The sequence below is a fragment of the Lampris incognitus genome, chromosome 3, assembly GCF_029633865.1.
Source record: "Lampris incognitus isolate fLamInc1 chromosome 3, fLamInc1.hap2, whole genome shotgun sequence".
Lineage (NCBI taxonomy): Eukaryota > Metazoa > Chordata > Actinopteri > Lampriformes > Lampridae > Lampris > Lampris incognitus.
The window spans coordinates 10,214,892-10,232,279 of record NC_079213.1 but is presented as its reverse complement, the minus strand read 5'-3'; the positions used below and the strand labels follow the sequence as shown (position 1 = coordinate 10,232,279).

At 54.4% G+C, this 17,388-nt stretch overlaps 1 protein-coding gene across 1 annotated transcript in view; it reads left to right on the top strand.

The window, feature by feature from the left end:
* LOC130109147 (uncharacterized) overlaps positions 1–17,237 on the top strand; it is a 23,099-nt gene extending 5,862 nt beyond the window's left edge. The window contains exons 2-3 of the mRNA XM_056275903.1: positions 4,479–4,569; positions 16,665–17,237. Coding sequence (XP_056131878.1) covers positions 4,479–4,569; positions 16,665–17,211 — 638 coding nt within the window. The 3' untranslated portion in view covers positions 17,212–17,237. The remainder of the gene's footprint in view (positions 1–4,478; positions 4,570–16,664) is intronic.
* The last annotated feature ends 151 nt before the right edge of the window (positions 17,238–17,388 follow it).

The following is a 17,388-nucleotide window of genomic DNA, read 5'->3' as shown; positions in this document are numbered from 1 at the left end:
CCCCCCCCCCAGTTTCCCCTCCACCCCGAACAGGCGCCCCGACCGACCAGAGGAGGCGCTAGTGCAGCGACCAGGACACACACCCACATCCGGCTTCCCACCCGCGGACACGGCCAGTTGTGACTGCAGGCATGCCCGACCAAGCCGGAGGCAACGCGGGGATTCGAACCGGCGTTCCCTTGTTGCTAGGCAACGGAATAGACCGCTATGCTACGCGGACGCCCGTCTTGTCGTTTTTTTATTGACTCGGCTAGCTGTTATAGTTGCATTTTAGCCCAATTAATCTGTGTGTTGTTCATTTAGGTGACAAAGTCACCGAGGATACATGGCATGCTGGGGCAGCTGTGAGATCTCTGGTACAACCTCTGTGACTGAAACCGCCGTAAGTTCGAAGGCCGGGCCCCCTTATCCTGGAGCCACCTTATCTTATCTGTCGGTTGAATGTGGATGATTCTGTCCAGCAAGGTCATCCCTGCTTCCCATCTCACAACCCTAATCAGTCTGCAGGAGAAGGCGTCAAACACACACGCACACACACACGCACGCACACACACACACGCGCGCGCGCACACACACACACACACACACACACACACACACACACACAGGCGTGTACTGGGTTTCCCCCCCGTCAGATTACCTTCCCTTGCTGCGGTCCCATACCTGAAGCACCTTACGTAATAACAACGTAATACAAGCTCCGCTTTACGTTTCGTTGAGCGCGCCCATACAGATGTGCGCGGCAACACGCGCGCATTCAAAAAGGTCGCGTCGCGGGGGAAAAAAAACCCCTCGCACCTGTAGGTCGCGAGCAGACACGCTGAAGAGCTCGTGCCTTGTTTGGTTCGGCGTGTTTGCCTTCATTCGTGCGTACCCCTGAGGTAGCCTCATTAATATTCATACGGCATTTGCATATAGATTCAACACACGTTGCGCACCCGTACGGTAGTCACTACAGCAAACACTGACAAATACAAGCAGACGGGCTTTGCAACCGACACTCCGAACATGAAAGCGTAGGCGTGCATACGAGCGCACGCGCCACACGCGAGCGCACACGCGCACGGGAAAATGCAGCTGCTTATTCCATAACGGAAAATAACACGTTCGCAAACAAATCAGAGAGGCCCGAACCCCTTTGCTCTCAAACGCAACTTGGTCGGGTTTGAGAGCAACTGTGTGCTGACCTCGCTGTTGCCACACAGAGACTTGAACTAGGCAGGGGGGCAGGGGGGCAGGCGGGCAGGCGGGCAGGGGGGCAGGCGGGCAGGCGGGCAGGCAGCCTGTATAGATGGCAAGCGCCAATAAACCGCTGCTGGACTCCATTGTTTCTTTGCAACAAAGAGACGTTTTTAACCTCCACAATCTGCCATTGTCCGGCGCTTTCCGCATGCTCGACTGTACAGGGGGAGAGGGCCTTCCATATGAACTCTGACACACACACACACACACACACATACACACACACACACACACACACACACACACACACACACACACACACACACACACACACACACACACACACACACAAACACACACACACACACACACACACACACACACACACACACACACACACACACACACACACACACACACACACACACAGTTGTCTTGCAGCGCTCGGCGGGGCTAGGCTATATCGAAGCTCCCGGAAAGTCAGAGTCAGATGCCAGGTCAGAGAAAGGGTGAATATCATCCTTTTGTGCACCAGTTTTCACCGCCACTAATCACACCGGAGTCACGGGAAACGGCTCGCGGCCGCACAAACCCGTCAACAGAGGTCATCCGGGGTTATCATCCGATGTCTTTTGAGTGTCATGGCAGGTAACGTTACGCGCTTTAACGTGCAAAAGCTGAATCCGATTGCATACTGCATGCACAGGCCAACGTGCACGCGCACGAGCGCGCACACACTCATTACAGCACATCCGCATGAACAAACCTGCAGATACGCGACGCTGCCATCGGAGGACGCTGTGTATTGGGAAGAGATGACGGCATTTAGCTATTTAACGTCTAAAAGAGCTGGAATCCTCAGCAGCAGGCCGTTGCTCCCACGGGAGGCACCGCAACCACAACCAGGCACCGCGCTGCGCTGCACGTCCGTGTGCTGAGCTCGTGGTTACTTTTCCCGGATTCGAACCCAGGCGGGAGGCCTTCCAGAGAGGATGCAGCGACTTCCATCCATTATCCAAACCGCTTATCCTGCTCTCGGGGTCGCGGGGATGCTGGAGCCCATCCCAGCAGTCATTGGGCGGCAGGTGGGGAGACACCCTGGACAGGCCGCCAGGTCATCACAGCCCCCCCCACCCCCCACCCACACACACACACAATTTAGTACGGTCGAGTCACGTGCCTCCTCCGATACATGTGGAGTCGCCAGCCGCTTCTTTTCACCTGCCAGTGAGGAGTTTCGCCAGGGGGACGTAGCGCGTGGGAGGATCACGGTACCCCCCCCCCCCCCCCGCTGCAGAACAGGCGCCCCGGCCGACCAGAGGAGGCGCTAGTGCAGCGACCAGGACGCATACCCACCTCCGGCCAATTGTGTCTGTAGGGACGCCCGACCCAGCCGGAGGTAACGCGGGGATTCGAACCGGCGATCCCCGTGTTGGTAGGCAACGGAATAGACCGCCACGCCCCCCCGGGTTTCATTTGCGAGGCGGGTTCTCGTCTTGATGAGACGCGGCGTGCCCAGTAGTTTGCGTTGTTTGCATATGAAACCTGTGGATTGTGTGTTTCTAACAGTGATGTAAGGTGACGGGACACGTCAGCAGCGGCTGAGCTCGTGCGCGGGGGGGGGGGGGTAACGGGACGTGTAAGGAAACGCTGCGTCTGCGCATGCGTGTGCAGAGCAAAGCGAGCCGTGTTTTCTGCCCCGGTTTGAAGCTCGGTGGTAATGACTGCGCATACCAAGAGCCATAAACCCCCTAGGTGCAGAAAGCCCCGCCGGTCCAGAACCCCGGCTTTTGGACCGGCATCCGACGCACAAAACAAAAAAAACAGAACAAAGGTGGCTGCTGTTTTTAGACGAGGAGGAAGGAGTCTTGCAACGTCTTGTCCCACGGTGGTGAAAGGCAAAGGTGGCAAGAATAGCAAGGAGAGCCAAGGTCACGCGTGTTATGAAGGCGATCTGGCTCGTGCAGCCGGGGCTGCGCCGGGGAACGGGATTCCTCGCGGACAAGCGCCGCTCAGGAAATTACGTTTCCTCGGGCAGGGGGCGCGCGCTGATTGTTTCTATATTTGGGAAATTCCAGGGGATCACACGAGGCAAAGGTCGTACAGATGTTGTGCAGCGGCGGGTTCGCGCGGTGACATCCTCTGATAGGGGAATCTGACCCGGTCCGGGAGGCGTCACGCCGGCGGACCCGGCCCATACCGGCTCCGCGGTGGACGTCGCCAACCTCGTGCGCGGTTTAGGAGGTTCGATACCGGTTGACCCGTTCAGTCAGGCTTCGGTGGGGCAGTTGGGCTGGATATGAATTACCCCCATATGGGTGCGAGCTGGAGACAATATGAATGCTCTTCATACCCCGTGGAGGCTATGGCACGGGGGGGGGGGCAGGTTTTGAAAATCTGCGTGTGTGTGTGTGTGTGTGTGTGTGTGTGTGTGTGTGTGTGTGTGTGTGTGTGCGTGAAAAGAGAGCTTTACTTTGTGTGTGTATTCTTGTACTTAGATCTTTGTGAGGACCAATGTGTTTTAACCAGGTTTTAACGATCAGAGTGGCCGGTCCTCATTTCTTTAAGGGTCCATTGTTCGGTTAGAACTTGGGTTCGGGTCGAACCAGACTGAGGATTAGCTTAAAGTTAAGGGCTACAGCGAATTAACACAGTCAATGAGGGGTCCTCACGAAGATAGAAGTACAAGAGTGTTGTGTGTGTATGTAGGAGAGAGAGAGAGAGAGAGAGAGAGAGCGCATGGGGATGGCTGCGTGTGCTGTGTAAGCCCGCGTGTGACCGTGGTCCGTGGCAGCCCGTGTAGAGTGGTGGAGTGTATGTTTGCAGAAGCCATTGTAGTCTGCCTAACTCTGTTTCCCAGTGTCCACAATGCTGGGAGTCTCCGCTAATGAACAATTTGCCCAGTGAGGTGTGACCACAGGCATTGTGATGGAGTCACACACTGGACTACTGATGCAGAGGGCTGAGGGGTGGGGAGGGGGGAGGAGACAGAGAGAGAGAGAGAGAGAGAGAGAGAGAGAGAGAGAGAGAGAGAGAGAGAGAGAGAGAGAGAGAGAGAGAGAGAGAGAGAGAGGGAAGGATGGAGAGAGAAATAGAGAGAGACAGTTCGGCAGGGGAGTGAGCCCGTCGGAGAAGAAGAGGGAGAGCAAGTGAGAGAGCCAGAGAGAGGGAGAGAGAGAGAGAGCCAGAGAGAGTGAGAGAGCCAGAGAGAGCGAGAGAGAGAGAGAGAGCGAGAGAGCGAGAGGGAGTGTGGGAGGGAGCGAGTGAGAGGCTGGGACTCAATTCCACACACACAGCACAGACGGACACACACAGAGACGATCCTCTCCTGCAGCACACCGCTGGCTGTGGCGCTTCTTCTTCTTCTTCTTCTTCCACCATCTGTAGGTAAGAAACGGATATTCCTTCATTTTGCCCGCATGCTGCCACACCTGCGCTCGTGTGCGCGCGTGTCTGTGCGTGTGTGTCAACTGACAGCCCAGACGGCCGGAGGCAGGGGTGTGCGAAGGGATTCCCAAAATGCGTGGCGTTATTGAGACGCACGCTCTAGCCGCAGTCATATGTAAACACTGACACACACACACGCACACGCACACACGCACACATGCACAGTGATTAAGACATCAAAATTAGCCCTGAGCGGATCAGTTAGGGTTAAATGTATGGGTTAGCTGCTGTATTTATGCCTGTGTGTGTGCGTGAGACAGAACGTGAATGGATTATAGTTGAGCGCTGCATAAGTTGACACATCTAATATTCATGGAAACCCGGCGTGGGTCCTGAATATCAGGACATGTTTCCTGCATTAAGCTTGGCATACTGCATATGTAAGTATATAACTTATATATATATATATATATATATATATATAAGTTATATACTGTATGTGCACATGCATGCTCACACAGTATATAACTTACATGTATATATGTATGTAATGTATGTATGTGTCACGGGTGGTCGGCAAGCATAGCCTGGATGTTTTTGAGTGTGTGTGCGCGCTCGTACACGCGTGCGCGTTCGTGCGTTCGTGCGCGTGCGGTCACCATTTGCATACGTGTGCGTGCGTGCGTGTGTGCAGCACACCCCTAAAAGCGGCCCAGTGGACCCCGCAAGGCGCTGGGATCCCGGGGATTAGCGAGACGTCTTCGGCCTCGGCCGTCGCCATGGCAAAGGCGGCGGGTGGAACGGCTGGTTCAGAGCGCGTCCTTTATATCAGCCGGGTTCACCGCATTCATCAGCTCCAAGGCCGACACGGGCATTACAGTGACATCATTAATGTGCTCCTCGAGCACACAGGCTCGAGAGCAGACCCAGCGCCAGTGGGTCGGAAGGAAGGGCAGTGTAAAATGAGAAGTAGGTCTCGGCGTGGCGCTTTGGGGGAGACGTCCCAAATCCGTGACGCGGGAAAACGAAGACAGTCACGCGGCTGAATCAACAGGTTGTTAAAAAAATGCAACTTTAGAGGATGTTTTTTTTTTTTGGTCATTTGTGTCAGCACCTCAGAGGAACTCTTCCTATACCCTTCCACCTCCTCATCACTTGCACCTCCTCATCACTTGCACCCCCTATGCATGATAGGGGCCGGATTTCGAGACGGGCGTGCGGAGTGTTGTAAGAGGAAACTCGGCAGATCAGAATAGAAACCGGGTCAATCTGGTTTGTATATAGCAGGACCCGGGACGCGGGTTTGCAGTACGTAACCTGTCGGATGCCATGCCTGGTGCCTCCCGGTCAGCCACATGACCAGAAGGTGGACTATTCTAGGACATGGGAGCGGTCCTCATTATGGTCAATAATAGCTGGGGACTATCGACTGCAACCGGTTGCACCATTTCCAGCTGTGCATGCGTGCATTCAGCGCATGGCTGCCTTTATGCACCGTAATAAAGGTGATCAGACAGCGCGAGAGGGTCGTGTGGACGCGCACATCATCCAAATTCTGCAAAAGGGGAATCTTCTGATTCAGCCTCCAGAACGAGAGATCGCTATACTCCCAGCTGAAGGCGTGTGAGAGAAAAAAATACCTCTCTCTAAAACAATTTGTGCTTCTGTACTCAATTAAAGCCACCCAGGCTCGGCAGCACCGAGCCATCAATAAAAAGAAGAAGAAGAAGAAGAAGAAGAAGAAGAAGAAGAAGAAGAAGAAGAACCAGATGAGGTTTGCGCAGCTTTTCAGACTGGCCTGCACTGAAGTGTAAAATTAAAACCTTGTATTTATTTATAATTTCAGCAAACAAGCAGGGCTGTATAGCAAAGCGAAGTCACTTTCGCTTTACCCCCGTCATATCCGGGATACAGTACGGACACATTACAGTGTTGCACACACGGGTTCCTGTTCCGGGGCTCGACACGAAGCAGGACCCGCGGGATCAGATCTGGAAGCCGCCACTCCGGACATTTGTGGATACCTGCCGTCTACGATGACGAGACTGCGAGATAAATCAGGGAATCCTCAGCATGTCCGGGTTCCCTCCGCACACAAGTCAGCTAGCTTGTGAAATACCGGAAGTGAGAGCAACCCACGCGCCCGTTTTTAATTTCATAAACTTCCCCGCCGCCCCGCGCGTCAGGTTCAGACCCCGGGATGTCGCGAGCTGGCCTCTGAGCGGTATTACATATTCACGCTGTCAAAATAACCTAGCGCGTGGTGGGGGTGTGGGGGGGGGGTCTATTCCGTTGCCTACCAACACGGGGATCCTCGGTTCGAATCCCCGCGTTACCTCCGGCTTGGTGGGGCGTCCCGCGTGTCTGCGGGTGGGAAGCCGGATGTGGCTATGTGTCCTGGTCGCTGCACTAGCGCCTCCTCTGGTCGGTCGGGGCGCCTGCTCGGGGGAGGGGGAACTGGGGGGGGTAGATTGATCCTCCCACGTGCTACATCCCCCTGGTGAAACTCCTCACTGTCAGGTGAAAAGGAGCGGCTGGCGACTCCACATGTATGGGAGGAGGCATGTGGTAGTCTGCAGCCTTCCCCGGATCCTCAGAGGGGGTGGAGCAGCGACCGGGGAGAGTGGGGTAATTGACCGGATACACTGGGGGAGAAAAAGGGGGGAAATAAAAATAATAATAACCTAGCGTGAACAGAACAATGACAGACAGGCAGGCAGACGGGCAGACAGACAGGCAGGCAGACGGGCAGGCAGACGGGCAGGCAGACGGGCAGGCAGACAGGCAGGCAGACGGGCAGAAATTCTATCGATCCAAGAGGGTTGCTGGTGCGCTATGCAGCCTGCCTCGGTAAGCAAGGCTCTCAAAGGTTTCATGGAGTCCTTCAAATGTGCTGCTTTATGCAAGAATACATCTCTGCTTGCTGGTCAAATGCAGTGTGTGCAGCGTTGACAACCGTGTTTAGAGTCAAGGCCAGGCCGAGTGAGGGGTTCACTCCTAAGAGGGTTCACAGAGAGCCAGAGAGAGAGAGAGAGAGAGAGAGAAAGTCTGGTTTGTAAAAGAATGGGGATTGGGAACCGTGGCACTTGTAGTCACCCAAACGCACGAGGATGAAGGCACGTGTTAATACACACTCACATGTTTGTGCAGTAACACAGTGGCGTGCAAACACTGGCAGGGGTGTCAGCGAAAATACTCATCCCAGGCATGCACACATGCATGCATGCACACATGCATGCATGTGTGCATGCATGCATGTGTGAGTACAATTTGCTTGTGAGCGAAGCACATGCACGCGTGCAGGCACACATGCAAAAAACAAACAAACCAAAAAAAAAACCCAAAACAAACAGTAAAACACCAACCTTTAATAGCGGTCACGTGTTTGCATGTGTGTGTGTTTGCATGTGTGTGCGTGTGTGTGTGTGTGTGTGGGGGGGGGGGGTAAATCAATCCATTATCCAGGACCTTATCATCGATCCCGAGGCTTTGGTAAGGCGATTGCATGCTTGTAAAATAATTATGCAGTCACCCAAAGTCAATTCATCTCCATTTGTGACCGTGTTCAGTCCAGCGTGTGTCCATTTCAGCCGCTGAGGGCTGAGCCACTAATGCACACATCACATCACACACACACACACACACACATCACACACACCTTCACCTCTGCTCCCCCCCCCTCCCTCTGTGCTTGGTATAAACAGCGCCGTCACCGTGAGTCCCGGCTGTAAAGGCCACGGTGATTGCGAGGGGAGCCGTGAGGCTGTAATTCTGTTTCAGACAGATTAAAACTCATAAACATTCACCTTAGCAACGAGGGAGCGATGATGGCGGTGCTGTTCCGCCGAGAACCACCGAGCACCAGGATGGATGCTGATCCAGATCGAAATGGGGGATGGTGTCGAGGGATGAGAGACGCCTGCGCCTGCCTACCTGATCTCTATTCTGTCCGTCGCACAAACGAACACACACACACACACACACACACACACACACACACACACATGCTCTCTCTCTTTCTGTCTGTCTATCAGACATACACAGACACACACACACACACAGACACACACACACACACACACACACTGAATTGAGGGAAGGGAGTGGTGACAAAGTTAATGAAAGTGGGTCTGGCAGCAAACTGTGATGAGCATTATTAAGACCGCAGCAGAGTTTAGTTTCCTAACCAAGAGTGCCACAATAGAATTCCAATAAAGTCTCTCCCCCTCCCTCTCTCTCTCTCTCTCTCTCTCTCTCTCTCTCTCTCTCTCTCTCTCTCTCTCTCTCTCTCTCTCTCTCTCTCTCTCTCTCTCTCTCTCTCTCTCTCCCTCTCCCTCTCCTGCCCTTGTCTTCTTGCCTTCTGCCCTTCCACTCTGCCTTTCCCTCTCATTCTCTCTATTTGCTCCATTGAGCACACTGCCGTGCCAGGACCCGGTCTTTGTCAGAAGTGCTGAGACAAAACGACGGCAAAGTAAGGGGAGGGACTCGTAAATTCTCCGCAGACACTCTTCTGCGGCCTTTCGTCTAGTCCTGACAGACCCTAACAGTTCCCTTCCGCTCGCTCTGCTGCCCGTCAGACGAGACAATGCCTCAGCTAGCAGACCGGTGCTTCATGTGCACGAGCCACCGCTAGAGAGTTAAAGGCCCGGTATGAAATCAGAGGAAAGGGCGAGCTTTACGGAGGCTTTCGCCTCATCGTCTGTCAGGTTTGTAGATAAGAACGGGCTGTGCAACATCTAAACACACATTTATAGGGGCGGCATGGTGGCCCAGCGGTTAGCACTGCTGCCTCATAGCAAGAAGGTCCTGGGTTCAAACCTCAGGTCTTTTCTGTGTGGAGTTTGCATATTCTCCCCGTGTCTGCATGGGTTTCCTGCCACAGTCCAAAGACATGCATGTTAGGGTTAATACTCCTGCCTGTGCCCCTGAGCAAGGCAATGGAAAGAAGAACTGGAGTTGGCACCCCGGGCGCTGCAGCTGCCCACTGCTCCTATACAATATCTCATCTCATCTCATCTTCAGCCGCTTCTCCGGGGTCGGGTCGCGGTGGCAGCAAGCTAAGTAGGGCACTCCAGACTTCCCTCCCCCCAGCAACACCCCCAGCTCCTCCTGGAGGATCCCAAGGCGTTCCCAGGCCAGATTGGACATGTAGTCCCTCCAGCGAGTTCTGGGTCTACCCTGGGGTCTCCTCCCAGGTGGCCTTGCCCAGTGAACCCCCAAAGGAAGGTGCCCAGGAGGCATCCTAATCAGATGCCCGAACCATCTCAACTGCCTCCTTTCGGTGCAAAGGATCAATAGGAGCCATCCTATACAACAGGATGGCTCTGCATTTAACCGATACTATACAATAGGAAAGAAAACAATGTCGAATGAAGTGGCTTTCATTCATACTTAGTGAAACCATAACTGATTTATTCTCATTTGTACTATTTGAACATGGGTTTGTTGTCATAGAGGCGAGCTGTTGTGTAACTTTGTTGTGAACAGAACGACACGGGATCCCTTGTCTTAGGTTTGTATTTGGAAAGGGGCCTCGTATTGACTGCATATTTTCCACTAAGTATCTAACATCACATACTATTTACATCTTATCCTGACTGGTCTTACTCACAATGACATTGTAAAACAGATGCTTTTGCAGCGGTTCAGCAGAGCTAAAGTTAGCTCGTCTGAGTCATGTTGCTAGCTAACCGACGACCCAGAAAAACAAGCCGGCACATCAGAAACCCTTCAAACCCTTCCATGAAAAAAGGCTGATTCGTTTGAGCAGGTTAAAGCTGACGGAGGACGTCTTACTTACATCTCTGTCGATGGTGTTTCTGTGAAATCCTACCTCGAATGAAACCAGATGGGCAATACCAAGGGATAGAATATGAAGGAGAGACTAAGAGAAAAGTGGTGGGGGCGCAGAAACGATATTTTGCCAGTTTCCTACAATGAAGATTATGATGTTGATCGGAAATACAAAATCTTATATCAGTTAAAACGTATTTTCAGATGCACTCACTCGCAGAAACACAGGTGGTACAACTAACCCCCACCTCACCTCACCTATCCCGTAACCTCTCGAGAGGTCATTGGGGCACCGCCCTTGAATCCGCAACCAGTCCTCGCCATCTCTGTCTGTCCTCAACTGCCCTCTGTAAGCCGGCAAAGTCGAGGCCTGTCCACTCTCGGATGTTACATAGCCACCGCTTCTTCTGTCTTCCTCGTCTTCGCCCGCCCCTCACTGTGCCTCGCAGGAGGGTCTTGGCAAGGCCAGAACTCCTCGAGATGTCACCATACCATTTCAGTTTTCTCTTCTTGACCATTGTCAACAAGTCTTCATGTGTCCCCATGGCTTGTGTAATCCTTCTGTGTTCTCTATATGAGATGCTAGAACCTTCCATAGCACCTCATCTCATGAGGTACAACTAAACGTGAGGCTAAACGTCAGTTTGTGAGCGAGTGAGCGAGAAGCGAGGTCCATGAGGTGCTGTGACATACTTTGGCATCTCAAAACTTAATATCAGGATCACAACTGTTAAACGCTCACAACAATCTGTTGTGATGTTGCAAATCCGACAGTGTTTCTATGACTTCCTTGTTGTTGTTTTTGATGTTCTGTAATTTTCTGACTTCTGGAGGTTGAGGGCAAATGATGGTAACCAGCAACAAGCATCTTGAAAACAAATTGTCCATCTTAGATATATCAACCCAACTGTATGGGATGAGGAACTCATCAATAAAATGTCTGCCACGACCGAAGACGTGGTCTTTTGCCCCCAATAATATGGGGGGGGGGTGGTAGAATTAAAAAGGGCGTCTGGGTAGTGTAGCGGTCTATTCCGCTGCCTACCAACACGGGGATCACTGGTTCGAATCCTTGTGTTACTTCCGGCTTGGTCGGGCGCCCCTACAGACACAGTTGGTCTTGTCTGGGGGTGGGAAGCCGGATGTGGGTATGTGTCCTGGTTGCTGCACTAGCGCTTCCTCTGGTCAGTCGGGGCGCCTGTTCGGGGGGGAGGGGGAACTGGGGGGAATAGTGTGATCCTCCCACGTGCTACATCTCCCTGGTGAAACTCCTCACTGTCAGGTGAAAAGAAGCGGCTGGTGACTCCACATGTATTGGAGAAGGCATGTGGTAGTCTGCAGGCATCCCCGGATCGGCAGAGAGGGTGGAGCAGCGACCGGGACGGCTCGGAAGAGTGGGGTAATTAGCCAAGTACAATTGGGGAGAAAAATGGGGGGGGGGGATAATTAAAAAGACAGTATAAACTCATATTTTCTCACATCTGCCTCCACCGTATCGTCTTAATCTGATCACACCGTTACGTCCTCAGTGCCTTTATCTACACGCGCTCAAGTCGAACATGAAGGCCGATATGAACTGCGCCCCCACCCCGGCTGGGGGTGACGTGGGGAGATTATGATACAAAGAGAAAGGGAAATTTGAGAGCGTTAGCCCCAATAAATTATACATACCCTCCCCCCCTCCCCCGTTAATAATTGATCCGTAATGTGTCAAGTCTACAAAAAGGCAATCGGAGCAGGGGACTAATTCGCCTCGAGCTCCGTAAGTCATCGACATGTTTTCCTACAAACCGGAATTCACAACAAACTGTTCTTCTCTCCCTCTTTCAGGAACCATTGGAACAATGTTGATTAAAGAAACAAACAAAAAGGATCTCTTTGTGTTTGTTAATTGTGCACGGGGAGTGTGAGCGCGTAGCAAGTGTGGGCGAATTGTGTAGCCAGCGCCGTCAACGCCAACTTGCTCCATCTCCGTGCACGTGTGTGGGCGGCGTGGTGTGGGCGGACACACCGAGAGCCGAGAGGAAATAGAAAGGAAATAGAAATCATCTTCGGTGGGAATCGATTTCGCGGCCTTCACTCCAGCGCCGCAGCATTAAGCGGCGTGTGGGCAGGGGCTGTGTTAGGACCCCCCCGCACAGCCACAGCCACCGGTCGGGTTTCGTATCTCGGCCGCCGGTACATGCGGGCCGGCTGCCTGCCCGAGGCGGGAACGGGGAGGTAGACCGGCCCACTCAGGCCACCTCCATGTGGGCTACAGAGGAAGGGGGTCAAGTCCCTGCTCGCTTGATCTGGCGGATCAAGCCCGAGACTTCCATAATAGCGCCTGATGGACTGACTGAGTGTGTGTGTGTGTGTGTGTCTAACTACACTTGGAGAGGACCAAGAGACATCGATGGTGGACAAGCCATAAGATGTGAATCTTACTTCCTGGCTTGCTGATAGGCTGCAAATCAGCACGCTACATTACTCAGCCGTGCACACTAGGAACAACAGCAGAATATAATGCAGTGTCGCTGTTGTTGTTGTGACCTTTCGTGACTCGATGCAGCCTATCGGTGAACAGGCTGCACGGTTTGACCCTCTCAGATCCTGCCCAGTGTCGGCAGCGTTTCAGAGACACGGGTCGGTGTTACGGCTGCTGATGGAGTGCTGCCCTGCAACGCCCAGACAGTGATGGAGAGCACGGCGGGTCTCCGTAGGCATCAGAGCAGGCTCAGGGTCTAGGCTAGGGGTCGAGCAGGCTCAGGATCTAGGCTGGGGGGTCGAGCAGGCTCAGGGTCTAGGCTAGGGGTCGAGCAGGCTCAGGGTCTAGGCTAGGGAGTCGAGCAGGCTCAGGGTCTAGGCTACGGGTCGAGCAGTCTCAGGGTCTAGGCTACGGGTCGAGCAAGCTCAGGGTCTAGGCTAGGGAGTCGAGCAGGCTCAGGATCTAGGCTAGGGTTCGAGCAGGCTCAGGGTCTAGGCTACGGGTCGAGCAGGCTCAGGGTCTAGGCTAGAGAGTCGAGCAGGCTCAGGATCTAGACTAGGGGTCGAGCAGGCTCAGGGTCTAGGCTAGGGGTCGAGCAGGCTCAGGGTCTAGGCTAGGGGTTGAGCAAGCTCAGGGTCTAGGCTACGGGTCGAGCAAGCTCAGGGTCTAGGCTAGGGAGTCGAGCAGGCTCAGGATCTAGGCTAGGGGTCGAGCAGGCTCAGGGTCTAGGCCAGGGAGTCGAGCAGGCTCAGGGTCTAGGCTAGGGAGTCGAGCAGGCTCAGGATCTAGGCTAGGGGTCGAGCAGGCTCAGGGTCTAGGCTACGGGTCGAGCAGGCTCAGGGTCTAGGCTACGGGTCGAGCAGGCTCAGGGTCTAGGCTAGGGGGTCGGGTTTAGATTTCAAATTGGGTAATTGTTGGTTCGGTTTAGGTGAAGGGCACGGTTGGGTTGGCGTGGGTGTTAGGGAAGGGGTCTTCTAAGGATTTGGGAAGTAGGAGTTCATGACTTCTTTTTATCCCCACAAGGACGTAGAAACAAACGCGTGTGTGTGTTTCAACAAGCCCGAGCTGTACAGGGGGAGATGTAAAGCGGAGAGGATCGGCACGGATCAGGAGTGTACACAGATCTGTGAAGGGAGGAGGAGGAGGAGGAGAAGGAGCTGCCGGGTGAGAAAGGGGGAGCTGAGGAAATAAATGAATTCACAGGGAGGATAAAACACAACAAGGGGCCGAGGCTCGATTGTTCTCTCAGATGGCTGTGAGTGCAGATGTGTTTATTCCCCTTTCTCATTAAAAAGTAAAACACCTCCCCACACAAACAGCTCTCTCTTCCTCTCCCTCCCTCCCTCCCTCTCCCTCCCACTCCCTCCCTCCCGCTCCCTTTCCCCCTCCCTCTCGCTCTCCCTCTCCCCCTCCCTCCCTCCCTCTCGCTCCCTTTCCCCCTCTCTCCTCTCTCGCTCTCCCTCCCTCCCTCTCGCTCCCTTTCCCCTCTCTCTCTCCTCTCTCGCTCGCCCTCCCTCCCTCTCGCTCCCTTTCCCCCTCTCTCTCCTCTCTCGCTCTCCCTCCCTCCCTCTCGCTCCCTTTCCCCCCCTCTCTCTCCTCTCTCGCTCTCCCTCCCTCCCTCTCGCTCCCTTTCTCCCCTCTCTCTCACTCCCTCTCGCTCTCCCTCCCTCCCTTGCCTCTCTCTCCCTCCCGCTCTCTCTCTTTCCCTCCCCTTCTCCCCCTCCCACTCCGTCTTTCCCTCTCTCACCTCTCTCTCCCTCCCGCTCTCTCTCTTTCCCTCCCTCTCCCTCTTTCACTCTCTCCTCTCTCTTGCGCTCCCTCCCTCCATCCCTCTCTCTCTCTCACACCCCCCCCCCCAGCTTTAAAGACCAAATAAATTAGAGATTGGAAAACAGCGAGGCCAGGGCCGGGGGAGAGCGGGGGAGGGGGGTTAAATTCAGCTGAAGCACACAGGTTGTTGTTCTCACAGGGGGGAAAATTCCACTGCTGCTTTCGTCTTTTCACTGAGGCAACAGGCTGCTGACTTTGAACCACTCGCCGATCCCTAAAAGAAAGGGAGGCGCCCCCCCCCCCCACCCTCCTCCCTCCCCCCCCACCCCTCCTCCTCCAATTCCTACGCTGACAACCAAGCCCCTAAATCCACCAAGCACACACACACACACACACACACACACACACACACACACACACACACACACACACACACACTACACACACACACACACACACACACACACACACACACACACAGCATGTGTATCCATCATCTTGGAGCTGTGCGCTGAATGAAGTATATTTGGATGAAAGGTTTGTTTTTCCGTCCCCTCCTATTGGTCAGCTGCTCGCCCTCGGCCCAAGCCGCCCAGCTACCGCGACACGGAGCACGTGAGCAACCGGGTGACATAAAATACGGACCGCCGCATCAAACGGGAAACCGGTCATTACGGGTCGCCCGTGATGCCGAACTACTTGTTGTGATTTTTGGTGCGCAGCATATTTTGGGCCTCGCTGACCTCAGCAGCCCGTTTAAACGGCTTGGTGTGCTCTCGCAGCGAGCGGCGGAGTGTGGCGTCGTGATATACGCGACGGGTCGGCTAGAGCGGCCGTAAAGCAGGGCCCGGACAGAAACGGCGCCGTAATAAAAAAAGATAAAAGGAAAGAAAGAAGCAGTTTGGCAGAGTACTCGGTTTCCATCTACTTGTCTCTTTGTGCATCTCAAAATTCTCACCGGCTTCTACCGCCGCAGCGCAGGCAGCATCCTGACCAGCAGCATCTCGGGCTGCTATGGCAACCGCGCCTCGGCCGGACCAGAACGCTCCGCGGCGGGTCGTCCAGGAGGCCCGGCGTATCACCGGTGCCCAGCTCCCAGCCGCAGAGACGTTTATCACACACGCTGCCTTCGGAGGGGTCTCGGCATCAGCAGAGACCCCACCCGCCCCCAACCGTGGACTGCCCCCCCCACCCCACCCCCCGTGCTCTGGGAGGCGCTACAGGAGCCTCAGAGCCCCGCACTACCAGGCTCAAAAACAGCTTCTTCCCCCCGAGCTGTGACCCACCTGAACCTGGCCACCCACTGGGTATGGGTGGCCAGGTCATTTTACATATTTTGTGGATATTTTGAAATATTTTGTACTCGTGCTCTTTTTTAACTTATCTTAGCTTTTGGTCTTCGTCTGTGTGTGTATCTCATACTGTGTTAGTCTGTGTTAGTCTGTGTTAGTCTGTGTTTGTTGTGTCTGTCCTGCACTGTTTGGCGAAGCCGCGGCCCTCATTTCATTTTTAACCTGTGCCTGCGTATTGTTTTTAATGGCAATACATTGAATTGAAACTGAGCCATCCAAGAGTGCAGTCAAAGTATGTCACTCACAGACGGGCGCCCGGGGTGGCGTGGCGGTCTATTCCGTTGCCTACCAACACGGGGATCGCCGGTTCGAATCCCCGTGTTACCTCTGGCCTGGTCGGGCATCCCTGTGGACACAATTGGCTGTGTCTGCAGTTGGGAAGAGCGGACGTGGGTATGTGTCCCTGATCGCCGCACTAGCGCCTCCTCTGGTTGGTCGGGGGGCCCGTTTAGGGGGGAGGGGGGAACTGGGGGGGAATAGCGTGATGCTCTCACGCTCCCACGCGCACAGCGAAACTCCTCACTGTCAGGTGAAAAGAAGCGGCTGGTGACTTCCGCATGTGTCGGAGGAGGCGTGTGGTAGTCTGCAGCCCTACCCGGATCGGCAGAGGGGGGCGGAGCAGCGACCGGGACGGTTCGGAGGAGTGGGGTAATTGGCCACAGACAATTGGGGAGAAAACGTCACTCACTGTCTTGTGTGCTCTTGTGTTTCAGGTCACCTCTCTGGGAAGTCAGCGAAACGCTCCTCAGGGACCAGAGGTATGGAGATCAACATGTGACCAGCTGGGTTAGCGCTCCACCGTCGGCAGCATGCTTCGTCTCCGCTGCACCTTGGTTATGTGCTTCTGGTGCTGTTTGCTGGTCACGCTTCGCAGGCAGGCATTTGCTGACGAGGAGGGCCTCTGGGGGCCCAACGCCATCTAGAGAGCAGGCCAGGGAACACCCATTTGAAAACAAGCCTAGTTCTTCCTGGTGGACCCCGTCTCTGCCAAAGCTCCCGTCCTTTCCGTCTCCGCCATTCCGCATCCCCTTCACATCCTGGGGTGGGAACCCAGAAACCCCGGCCCAGTCTGACGAGTTGACCACAACTGCGACACAGACAACAAAAACCAATCGATCAGTCGCTGGACCATTTAGGCTCAGGGGAAGGGAGCGTTTCTGCCACGCCACCCACTACCTCGACTCAGGAGTTCCTCAACGGCGTGACAGAGATAGGGGCAGAATCGCTTCCTGCGGGGATATCGAGTTCTCCGCACAGTAGCGTCGACGAGAATAACAATGACACCAATGTCTCATACTCTTACTCACCCAGCAGCACCTCCGTCAGGGACGTAATGTTCTCAGACCGTCCCCACCCACACACAAATCTGCCAGTACGTAGAGCGACACCTCCCCCCTGCACCCACAGGGTACCATACTATACAGCAGAGCATAGCGA